Here is a 13,402-nt window from a genome sequence, read left to right on the forward strand (position 1 = left end):
CGTATACTTTCTTTTCTACTGAAAATTTCTTCTTTGAATTGGTTCAAATATGTGTTTATCTCGTTTTAAGTGTAAGAAATTTTTTTTGGATTTCAAGAAACGTGAATAAAAAAAATCAATTATATATTCAGGTGTTGCAAAAAGAGGAAGCGAAGTGATGTTGAGTGCAAAACACAAATAGATCTATTAATTATTGGTCCGGCCAATTCTGATTAAATTAATAGGTCTGTTATTCTCTATGGCTGAACTAATATACGTTTTGGAATTTAAAGTGAAATAGGTACGTGCTTTTTTATATTTGGCAAAAACGAGAAAGAGAATTCTAGTGTCTATAATGCTGAAATAAAGAAAAAGGTGTCGATTGTGTATTTTAAACAAAGTGAAAATTCCAAAAATAAGCAAATTCAGTAGATATTGACCAATGAAATTATAAATATTCTACTAAATTTGTTTGGTTTTGTAATTTTCAAGTTTATTTCAAGTACACAATCGACCCCAATCGATTCTCAAACCCCATATATGAATCACCATGTGTTGCTACACGCGTGTCGTCCAATAGCAGTGCGATGAACATACAGCGCTGACCAGCGCTGCCAACATTGTTGCCTAGGGTTAACTGATATAGAGAATTATTCGTCGCAAATAGTTTAGAAGGGAAGGGACGAATGAAATTGCGGAGCAAAGGGAAGGTTTTATTATTCCTTGCGCCCATTCTGGAACTTTCTTCAGAGTTCTCTCGTTCCTTTCTTTTTTCCTTTTGACTCTTAATTACACACATCCTTTTCATTTCGAGTGTAAGAAGTGCTACATGGGACAGCTTCCAAAAGCAGATTTAGGAAAAGAAAAAGAAAAGGACGTCTCCGTTGGAGCTGAAGATCTGTTCTTTTTAGTCCAACTTTTTGCATGATTCATCATCTTTTCTTTTTTTCTCTTCACCTTGAAAAAAAAGGAACAAAAGATAAACGATCCAAGAAGTTCAGTTAATGTCCGCGTTTCTACTAATGTAGATTAAATTAATTCATTTCGATTTAGTTAATTTTTCACCTTTTTCTAGTCCTACTATTAAAAAAAGAAGATAAAGAATAAGTTAAACCGAGATTAAAATTGATCTACAATCTACATTGATGGAAACAGGCATAAAAAGAAGAGAGGCGTCGAATCTCGTATGTTTAGCGCGAAAGCTCGTCAACTCCCCCGCTGAATCGGGCATCATCGGCGAAGGGCGCCGGAGTCCGAACGTAGGAGGAAGAGATGGAGGGGGTAGGTACAGGGCGAGGAGGGCGCGTGCGATTAACTTCGGTTCGGTGCGGCTCGCCGTGCGTACTCGAGCGAGGGCCAGCGCAGCGCGCCGGTGGCAGCGTAAAACGCTCGCGTCGCCGTCGCCGACGACGAGTTTGGGATTGGATTCTTGATACGTGACTTTTCGGTACGTCGACCTTGTAAAACGCCCGCGATACCAAGGAAGTGCGAAAGGGAAAGTACGAAGCGAGATATATCGTGGTACATCGTGCGTACGTAAAGTAACTAACAATAAAGTGCGTGCGTGCGTGCGTTGCACTGCACCGCGCCGCGCGAGCTCGGTAAATTCTGGTAAATTCGCATTCGGCTGAAAGAAAGAGGGAGTCAGCGACGGAAGAGGTTGACGACGGCGGTAAAGGGGAGAGGAGAGCGAGAGAAGAAACGAGTAGGAAGAGAAAGAGACGCAACGCTCTCGTGGCGCGTTCGGGACGAAGCGTAACATCGCATCGGCAGTTTGTAGGGAGAAAGAGCGAGAGAGGAGACGACCGAGAAGTTTGGAGCAGACGGACGGACGGACGGACGGAGACGAGACGAGACGAGACGTGACGGTGACGTTACGTTGCGTTGCGTTACATTGAGAACGCGTCGCGGTGACCCGCCACCGCTGCCGCTCGTTCGCGCGTCGTCGTCGTTCGTCGGAGTCGTGATTCGCGCAGCCCGCGACTTCAGTTCGACTCTCGAGAGGAGCGTTTGCCAGTTCACAACTCGCCCCGCGTCCCCGTACGCTCCCTCCTCCCCAACGCGTCGGGGACAATATACACGGATCAGGGTTGTCGCCGCCAGGGTTGTTACCGAGGCCGGAGCATTTTGACGTGCTGAACCACCTGCCAGAAAACATGGAAATATCCAAGAGCCTGCAAGAGGAGATCTTCGCTGTGCAACAGAAATTGCAGAAAGCGATACTCGAGCATCAGGTGAGAGAAAGAAAAATGAGAGCGTGTGAGAAAGAGAGGAACAGAGAGGGGGAAAGAGAGAGAGAAAAAGGTCTTTTCGCGTTGCTTGAAATTATTTTCATAATTTTTGCACTTAAAACGAGATAAATGTACGTATATTTGGGCATTGAAAAGAAAAAAAAACGAAGATTTTGAGTGCAAAAAGTGCAAGAAACGCGAATAGACCTAAAGAGATTACGATGCTGTGTGTGCGATAGTGATCGAAGAATGGTCGGGTCGTCGGGGGTTGAGAGGAGAGAAAGAAGGAGACCTCCTCCTCCGCGCGACATACGCATATGCAATTATACATCCTTGAAGATCGGCGGGGAGGTTTTTATTTTTCTCCCCGCGCGTAATGAAGGATACACGAGAGCGCCCCTCCCCTCTCCTTGACTTGAGTCGTGAAGTTCCCTCCGAGTCAATACGATGGATCGATCGATCGATCCATCGTATCGATTGATTCGGGACAACTCGAACTCGATAGATCCACCAAGCGTCTTTTGCTGCTAACTTGACTGCGCACGCGCGCGCGCGCGCACGTGAAGGGTTTTGAGGATCGGAGGAAGTTTGCGAAGGGCGAGGAGGAAACCGAGTACGAACTGCGAAAGTCGAAAGTTCCATTTATGGCTGAGCGTGTTGAGCTTCTCTCCCGCTCGGCGTCCCCGGGCGCCCTCTTTCCGTCTCTTTCCATCCATTTCTTTCTCTCTTTCTCTATCTCTCTTTTCTGTGCGTTACGCGCCTCATTCGCTCGTTGGTGGAAGCGGTCGAGAAATTCGTTGCGGGATCGAATTACCTATGTTTTCGTGTACGATATCTAATCGGCGCGATATCTAAAACTATAACGAACTCGCCATCGAGAACTTGTTGATCAGTTTTCCAGATAGAATCATAATAATAGTAACGATGGAGAAAAGCGGAATAATTTGGATAGATTAACAGAAATTTGAAAATTATATAAAAGATTGAGGTCGCATAGTGTATTCAATCAAACATACAAAACATACATTATTACACTAATAATTTTGTACGTTTAATTAAATACATTATGTGATTTCAATCTTTTATGCAATTTCAAAATTTCTGTTAACTTATCTAAATTATCTAAATTATATTTGAAGGCCGCAACACAGACTTTTGCACAATACTGTACATAACGCATAGTGCATAAGAGAATTAACCAATCAAAGTTCCTCTTTTCCATGAAAAGGAAGAAAAGGAAGGATTCTGATTGGTTGATTCTCTTATACACTATGCATTATGAGTTAGGCAAAAGTTTGTGCTGTGGTTTTTACCTTATAACAGGACATCATCATGACTTCATAAGCCAGTTTTTGTTTGCTCTTTGAAGCTGAACTTCTTGTATAGTTCACCATGTTGGAGAAAAAATAGAAAGGATGAACTATGCGAGAAGTTGAGCAAAACTCCTATACTATATAAATTTGTAGCAACATTGTTGCAATATGTGTAATTTTGTTGGAATATTGCGGTGTTGCTGCAATATTGCTGGAATAATCTTCCATACAATGTTCAGAAGATGTTTTTATGATGTCTTTTAGATATCTTTTAGACATGTATGTTTAAAAAACATCTTTATGATATCTTTATGACGTTTTTTAAGTTCGTTTTTACCGTTGTAGTTTAATTTTAGTCTCAATTCAACTAATTCTTTATCTTTTTCTAGTTTTAAGAATTAGAAAAAGAAGAATGAAGAGTAAGTTAAACAGAGATTAAGGTTATTCCGCATTGATAGAAACGGGCCTCGTTCCACCACAAAGTAAGATTAACTTTAATCTAGATTTAACTTTACTGAGTACTTTCCAGCAAGCGACACAGATAACACAGTAAATCATTACATCTTTGTTGTTCGCCTTTGTTAAACAAAGAAATGATCGCTGTGTTACATTGTCTTTTGTTGGAAAGTATCAACTGTTTATCTTTTCCCAATTCTTAGAATTAGAAAAAGATTAAAAGTAAATTGAACCGAGATTAAAGTTAATCTTACATTGATGGAACCAGTCCTGTTCTTTTTAGCTGAACTTCTTACACGGTTCATCTCTTTTCCCTTTTTTCCTTTAACGTGGGCAGAACAGGAGAAAAGATAAACTTTGCAAAAGGTTTAGCTAAAAAGAAATAGGCCTATTATGAGTAACAAAGGTCATGATAACATCCTTATGATATCATTATGATATCATTACTTCTGTGTTCTGTCCTTATGGTATTATTATGACCTGGGTTCGCACGGAAGACGAGAGTCGACGGGATGGCCCTCCCTGAACGTTTCTGCGTGTCCCCTACCATCTTTATAAATATATCGATACTTTCATGGATTCCTTCGTACCGCGTGCGCGCTCGCCAGGGATCGTCCGGCGCGAAGGTGACTCTTGCTCGCTCTCTCGATCGCTCATGGTCATAAATACAAGTCTCGATCGATGTGGCATTATCGGCACAATGCCTTGCCTTTCGGTTTCGCAAGGATCGGCGAGGATTTCCTGATAATAATTTGATATCGCGCTCATTGAGAGCCGAAATTGGGCGCAGTCCACTCGATTCGCGAGGAGACGCTACACGGCAGACAATCGATACGTTGTGAATTATCCGGCCACGCTCCTCTCGTCGTTTTTCCACTGAGAGGGATCTCCCTGTCGGCGCGGCGGTACTTGACGCAGTCGCACGTTCGACAAACTTTCGCGTCGGTTTTCCTCAGCTTAACCCGGGAATAGTTACCGAGAGTGATTTTACACCTCAACAGCGAGAAAACAAAGATTAGTCACAATGATTTTCCCTATTGATCGAAAATTCATATACCTGTTGTTTTTTGTCCCCTTATTTTTGTAGAAAATGTTGAGTAAATATACACATATAATGTTCTCAAATACTAATATAAAATTATAGAACAATCAATATAATATGCAATTTTTATGTAATAAGTAATTTATGCAATAATACGTAATTTTTAATTGAGGTATAAAAATCACTTCAGATGATTGTTTAAAAAATTAAACGCCTATACTCCCGAGTTAACAGTTCTGCGAACTTCTTCTGTACATCCTGCACACAGAAAAAGTATTGTATTCCAATATTTATATCGTTCCAAGTATTTCAAAAGTTTATATATCTTCGTAAATCTATTAAAGTTCATCGCATGCATCAAATTTATTCAAAATATATTTTGAATCTTAGCAAATTTAATCAAGATTATTGAATTAAAACAAATCTAATTTGCTTATTATATGCCTGTTTCTACCAGTGTAAATTAACTTTAATCTCGGTTTAACTTACTCTTCATCTTTATCTAATTCTTAAATTAGAAAAAGATGAAGAGTTAGTTGAACCGAGATTAAAATTAAACCTCATTCGTAGAAACGGGCATAACACTCATAAAAGAAGAGTTTAATTTTAAGATATAAAAATGTTTTATTCTTATCTCTGTTTTTTAAACGCTCAAAAATGTTTTAGTTTTAAACAAACTTTCACAATAAACAAAATACTATATGTTTGGATTTAAAACACTAAAACATTTAAAATTGAAGTAATTATCTTTTATTATTAAACTTTTGTTTTGCAAAGATGCGTCCCGTGTATAACGATTTTACAAGATACATACATAGAAAAAAGTATCTATTGTATTTCCAAGAAAAACTGAAAAGTTACTCAATTTCCCTTTTTTCTTTTAACAATTATCGTTAACAAAGGATATTTTCTTGATAGTTTTCAAACACTTATTACTAAAATTGTAGAAAAACATTATCATGTAGAAAACAAGAATTTGTTTTCTTTTGAAGAATATTAAAAAATAAACGAAAACAATGTATCGCGAAAAGAGACGACTTTACTGTAAAAAGTGCAGTGTTTAAAATGTTTTCGTTTATTTTTTAATATTCTTCAAAAGAAAACAAATTCTTGTTTTCTACATGATAATGTTTTTCTACAATTTTAGTAATAAGTGTTTGAAAACTATCAAGAAAATATCCTTTGTTAACGATAATTGTTAAAAGAAAAAAGGGAAATTGAGTAACTTTTCAGTTTTTCTTGGAAATACAATAGATACTTTTTTCTATGTATGTATCTTATAAAATCGTTATACACGGGACGCATCGATAGGAGACAATAGTCGCTATTTCACCGAACGCGATTTATGTAACCAAAGTTCGCGTATACCGTGGTGGGGACGACAGGTGCAAGTCGATACTTGCACCGAGAAGCTTCCCGGAGTCGTCGAGTTCATGCTTGATTTAGGTTTTACCGCGAGAACATTGACAAGGTCGTTCTCTCAGTTCTCTGTAACTTTTGTTTGCGTCGTAGCGAGACGAATTCTGCTGTTTGTGTGCCTCGCAGAACTGACAAACTCTACTCGTCGATAATCGAGTCTTGTCGAAAAATAAAAAGAATTGTCTTTCTGCGCTCCAGAAGGATAAAAGTCACACTGATACACTGAGAAAAAGATCAGATTGAATTAATTGGAATTCTGGTTGGAAATAAATGAATCAGAATTTTCTGGTTCATCCATTTTTAATCCTTTTTCTCAATGTAAGCAGAATTCTTTTTATTCTCGATGAAATTACTACTTGTAACTATTAATATTAAAACAAGACGCTTATATGAATTTACAACTGTTTTCGGTAAAAGAATATTAATCACTAGCTCTTTATTTAATATTATCGATATAATTGGGAATAATATGCTTATAAAGTTTTAGACAATGAGTTGTGTCGTATATTTCAAGATTACGCTTATACATAGAAGAATTTTTACGTATTGTTTACGTTAAGTTTATACGAATCTTTTTCATGCAGATAATACAAGCAATGTAAAATATATAAATTATTATAAATTGATAACACAATACAGAAAGAAGTAATTAAATTTTATGATTGTTAATATATCTGACTTTAGTGACTTTTGTCGATAAATAAAAATATATACCTATACTATAAGCGAGATTGAAGCTTTAGTGCAGTCTAGTGCAACGATAAAGAACATAAGTTTCGATAATTCATAGATTGTTTACATAGACAATACGTAAAATATTGTTTACATAGTTTACATTGAATACACGTAAATGTAAATTATTATATTGTATCCTGTTTTTATATATTACATAATATAACTATAATCTTATAATTAAGAACAATACAGTTAAGTCTGAGACACAATTGAAAGCACAGACAATAGGAATGGGGGAATAACAGATTTCAATCTATCAGAAATCGTATATTCTGTTATACACTATTTCTGATAGGTTGAAATTTATTATTCTCTGTTCCTATTGCCTTTGCTTTTCAATTGTGTCTCAGACTGTATTGTTCTTAATTATAAGATTATATAATATTATGTAATAAAAAGCACATGTGTATTCTTGTATACAATTAAAAATAATGTTTATGTAAACGAATGTTAATTCTGAATATTTGTATTGTAAAGATCGTTTTTTGAAAATGTATTAAAAGTTATTATAATTTTATTATATTATATATTTCATTGTATTATAAGTTATTATATTATAATTTTTTTGCAAATTAATTAAAAATATAATACGCATGATTATAAGAATTATATGATAATTAAAATATTATTCGCGTTAATTAATTCTGAATATTCACATTGTAAGGATTACTTCCCTGGTAATACGAGGAAAGTTAATTGTGAATATAATATATAATTCAGAATCATATAATTAGATATAAAAATAAATAATAGTAGGCTAGTGAGAGTCAGCACAGGTAACCGACGCAATTTCTAAGTGAATAATTAATTCTCAGAAGTTGGAATGGTGTCTTCTTTATTTGATTCGAACGTTTCAACTCTCTTTGGAGTCCTCCTCAGCAAAGTAATTAGAATAGAATGAATAGCTTACATGTCCATAATGAATAAGTCACTCACAAATTGGCAAAGATGAAGTGTTATTGATCTGACAAATTAAAAAAAAAATAAATTATCATTAAAAAGGTATAAGAATAGTGAAAATTGAGTGACTCACAAGGAACAAGAAGTATGTCAAGAAGCTTTGTTACATATCTTTAACATATAATTAGAATATATATATATATGTTATATAATAGCTAATGTGTCGATACTTAGAGTACTTAAATCGCTTCCCGTTGATCGCTTCCCGAACGGCGCGGCGAAGAAAGTTAAATGCGAATCATGACGAGTTAATGAGATGTTAAATATGAGATTCTAATTTGCATCTTTATTAATTAATAGGGGTATTAACGAGGTAGAAAAGAGAGGGAGAGAACGTAATGGCGTAATGGCGCATCGTGTTCCAGTTGGCCGTATACATTGGCATACTTCTGTTAAATTATTTATCTGCCTCTTGATCCTGCATTACGTTCTACATAATAGAACTGCAACGTATGATGTTTTTCTTAGTTATGACTGATGCAACTTTTTTGTTAAATTACAGATGTGCGTGGAAAAGCTGAAGGATGACCCAAATGTAAGTATCGTATTATCACATTATCTATACGATATCATTACACGGCGATATATTGTTATCTAATTATGTTATAATAATTATATGATGATGTTTTACATTATCTTTTTAGAGTATGAAACTTTTTAGTTTTTACTCTGCATTTTAATACATTAATACTAGAAGTATTGAATGGTCCCAGAGTTAGCAAACTATTGTCACTTTAATGTTAAAATGATGTCTTTAATATGTCATCTTGACATCAAAATGACGACAAATAACGTCGATTTGCTACCTAGGGTCATTGATTCCATTTTTATTTTTTGGGTTAATATTATATTTTTCGTGTAAAAAAATAGAATTCTGAAATTCTTTGACTTTTCAACAATTATATCCTTTATATTGCAGATGAAGTATTTAGTTTTTCATCACTTTCTTTATTTTTATAGTAATTCATTTACTTAATCTTTTTAGTAAGTAAGAAACGTTGGTACTTCTAGTGTTAAAGTTGAACATCTAACTTTATGAAACATAAACATGTAATGCCGTGTTAAATAACGTTAGTTTACAAAAAATTTCTTTAATTATTTTGATTCAAGCAAAGTGTTTTTCTGGCAAAGTGTTAATTCTTACAGACTTTTTGGATGCCGAAAACGATGTGGCTAGTCACATTTCACTAGTGCGTTAGGTTTCCGAAATAATTGAGATTTAATGTGGAAAAAATGGCTTTTTGCCATATTTATTTATAAAAAATGTCAACGTTATCTTGACATTCCGATTAGAAATCATGAATGTATTATTTATCCCCTATAAGATGCATTTTTTATTTCAATATCTTATTTTTTAACTACACTGAAAAAAAGATTTAAATAGGTATAGAGTTTTTTTAAGATACTTAATTTTTCGCCTATGACGATGAAGTCATATACAATTGTATAACAAATTAATAGTAATATATCTAATACAAGATCTTAATGAATATAAAATTCAACGATTCATTCAACTCAACTAATGAATATAAAATTCAACGATGCGTTCAACGATTAAAGGCTATTCGAACAAACCGAATGTCAGTCGCTAATAAAACAATAATGTCAACAACATAAAATATTATCAAATGTTTTGGCCTTTAATATGGTCATTCTCGGAGAAAAACACATTATACATACATTAATTTAAATCACAAATATCGAGCATCGCTTTTTAGTTAGACAAATTGTAATTATCAATATTGTAAATGAATATCAATACACAGTGTAATTTATCGTTTATTATTCCGTTAAATTATATGCACATAGGTTGTCTTATTTTAATTGCCCATCTCGAATACCTTGAAAAAAATTGCTTTTTTAAAAAAAATTAAAATGTTTTTTATGTACAAAAGTTGTATGGTTTGTGTATATCGATAGCCACAAACTAGACATTGCATATAACTTCATCGTCATAAGCAGGAAATTTGCTATCTTAGAAAAACTTCTTATAAAAACCTGTATTTAAATCCTTCATGGTTAAAAAATAAGATATTGAAATTTAAAAAATGCATTTTATAGAGAATTAACAATACATTCATGACTTCTAATTAAAATTTCAGGATGAAAAAAGTGTTAAATATAAGTGTCGAAAAAGCCATTAAATTTTATTTATCTTGGAAACCTCACGTGTTGAAATTTTTGAGTTTGCGGCATCATTTTCAGCATTTAAAAATCTGTAAGGAACCTAGTTCGATCCAAAGTAATTTTTTACTATAAACTAGTGTAATTTTGGCATTCCGGGTTTGCGGTTCGATATGATTTATTTCTAATTATGATGAGATTTGAGATTCAGAGAACAGTTGAATATAATGAAACTTTGCGGGAGTCTGTGTGCTATACTTCTGGAATCTCATAAGTTACGCCGCGTACAATTTTGGCCAGACATTTCGTCTCGCGACAATTAATGCGGGATGTTATTTATGCATACTAAAGGAAACTTTTCTGTTATACATGTTTAAAACCCAATTATTAATTCAGTTATAGGTAGGCTACGTTTACACCGTGCATTTAGGCCGCGGCCTATACAATAGATGTCCTTGTTTATCCTGTATATTAAACAAAGACACTTATCGTATAGAGCGCGGACTAAGCGCACGGTGTAAACGTAGCCATAATGTTAGTGATTTCAAAAAACAAAATCCTTGACATGTAACTTCATTATATCAAATGATTCTTATTGGCGATTTTAAGTCAATTTTTTATGATTGAACTATCTATTTGCTTTTGTTTTGCATTATCGACAATAATATCCAATAAGCGTGTCAATATATATTCATATACAATTATTCCGCGCAATATTCCACTAAGACTTCGATGCACGCAAATTGCCCAAATTCCGATGATTGCATGATTCCAGAATGAATGTGTTTGGATTCGATATATGATCACGATGCGTCTTGTTACAGAACTCAGACATTCTCGGACAGATAAAAAAGATTCAGGTGCACATCGTCTCTCTAGGAAGATGCCAGGTAAGCGCGGACAATTGATTTTCTTTCATGTTGCATGCAAGTAGTGATTCACGATGCATCTATACATCGACTTTTCTCAAGTTCCTATTATGAGACTCTGCAATTTCGTAATCAATCTCTCGACCGGTCGATCGTGCGATTTTGAATGTGAAAACGTGTCTAAAGTTAAATGAGTTTGTAAGAATGATTGTGCCTTAAAAATTAATAATTCCTTTTTTGTATATACATATTTTTGTATACAAAGTGACACAAGTCAAAAATTTATATTAAGGTTGCACAGTTCGAATTTTTAAAACTCATGACACAGTTTTAACCCTTTGCGGATCGACGATCCCGTTTGAGTCACCCTCTTTTATTTTATAAGCTATTCGCTCAATTTTTATAAAACGATCTATGATAATTTGATAATGCTTTATTCGAGTTGAGGTAAAAAATAAGAAACTCAAAATATTGGATTTAATATGGGGGACAGAATCTGAAAAAAATAATTTGATTAACAAAATACGGTTTTATAGGGAGTTTTTAATTGCGAAATGCAAGCTCAAGTTTCTAGTTTCGCTTTATTTGTGCTACATAAACAGTTAGTACTAATTTCCAAGCTGGCTTTCAAACTCTGATTATGAACTCTGTGATCCTCTTTCATAGAGGTTACTATCCTTTGATATTCGATATTTTCGGGCTATATATTTAAACACAGAGATACCAAGAACCTATAATATCGAGTTTCACAATAATCAGATTATTTTTTTAGTTGAATTTTATAGAATTCTCAAATCAGAATCGAATTCAACGACCTCGAAAATCTTTAGAAAGCAAAATCTTCCACAAGTTACATTGTTAGAAAACTCCGGTTCTCAAAAAGTTGTAAGAATACATTGTTCTTTATTTCAAAAGTAACATAACTAAAAAAATTAAGTTTTTCAAAAAAGAAGAAAAACTATTTAGCTTAATAGAAAATTATTGATTAATTAATATCAACAAAAGAATATAACTACTATATTTTTAGAAACATGATCAAATGTTATTTTTATCATTTTCATTTTAAAATTCTTAAAAAAACTTTTTTTTACTCCTTTTTGAGCTGTGTTAATTTCGATATGCTGCAAAAACAGATTCGGAATAATTCATCAAAAGCGATATAATTCAAATCACAACTGTTATTAACCTCTATCAGCTAAAATGAATAAATTTAAAATAAAACAATTTCTTTCTCAAACTCCGATCACTAAAACTGTCCTAACTCTAAATGTAGAAGACTCCTTTTTATTTATAAAAACAGCACAATTCCAAAAATGTGTTTCTCGTAAAAGATATTATAATATTTTCGAAAACTGTAAGAACGTTATAAGAGCTATTTGACTGATGGACTGTAAAATTAAGTTAGTATATTCTCGATGATTGATAGAGTAATCTTTACCTAATTTTTAACTTATTTATAACTAGTAATAACTAGAAAATTACATTTTTTTAGAATTGTGTCATTTTTAAAGTAAAAGAACAACATATAATTGAATACATATTGATTAATTGAAAATATAACATGGAAGGAAATGAAAATATAACATGGAAGGAATTATGAATGTTTACTATTCCAATTAAAACATTATTCCAATTCAGAATTTTAAAAATGCTTCATTGAAAAATTGCTATTTTTCAGATTTGTCATTTCTATTGATATGTTAACTATAAAAACCCTAGAAAAATTATAGTTTTGTACAAGTTGCGTTATCGATCAGGGCTATTATTGATCCGCAGTGTGGGCTGTTGCAAAAACTTTGGCATGCCTTGCTTAACTTTTGCAAAGTACGAGTTTTATCATGCCGCAGTATCACTTGCGTGGTACTGACTGTAAAACGGTTAAATATATCGATCATGTATTACATGAGCTTTGTTACGGCGAGTTACGAAAGTCCTAAAATGGAGGGCGTGAATAAAATTTATTAACTTTATTATTCCAAGATTAAGCGAGATGGTGATGTTTATTACTCTTGTACACATAGCTGTGTTCTTTTCTAATCCAACGCTCTCTTGGATACGTCTTCGACGGTATTGATAACAAGCGAGATAAATAATCGGGATGTAATGGACAGGAGATAGACACAGGGATGACACGTAGAGGCTGCGAGAGTAGAAAAGTGATGCGACCGCGGGGCAAGGGGTTGAGCGGACGAGAGAGGGAGACAATCCAGAAAGTAGAAGTGAGAGCGACTATGCGAGCGCAGAAGAGAAGCCCGGGAGCAGAGAGACGGAGCG

At 34.1% G+C, this 13,402-nt stretch overlaps 1 protein-coding gene across 1 annotated transcript in view; it reads left to right on the forward strand.

Moving 5' to 3' along the window:
* Positions 1–1,960: 1,960 nt before the first annotated feature.
* The window catches only part of LOC108724217 (uncharacterized), a 21,453-nt gene continuing 10,011 nt past the window's right edge, over positions 1,961–13,402 (forward strand). The window contains exons 1-3 of the mRNA XM_018450460.1: positions 1,961–2,213; positions 8,638–8,670; positions 11,084–11,149. Coding sequence (XP_018305962.1) covers positions 2,136–2,213; positions 8,638–8,670; positions 11,084–11,149 — 177 coding nt within the window. The 5' untranslated portion in view covers positions 1,961–2,135. The remainder of the gene's footprint in view (positions 2,214–8,637; positions 8,671–11,083; positions 11,150–13,402) is intronic.

Source organism: Mycetomoellerius zeteki, unplaced genomic scaffold (genome assembly GCF_001594055.1).
Source record: "Mycetomoellerius zeteki isolate Tzet28-1 unplaced genomic scaffold, Tzet1.0 scaffold282, whole genome shotgun sequence".
NCBI classification, from domain to species: domain Eukaryota; kingdom Metazoa; phylum Arthropoda; class Insecta; order Hymenoptera; family Formicidae; genus Mycetomoellerius; species Mycetomoellerius zeteki.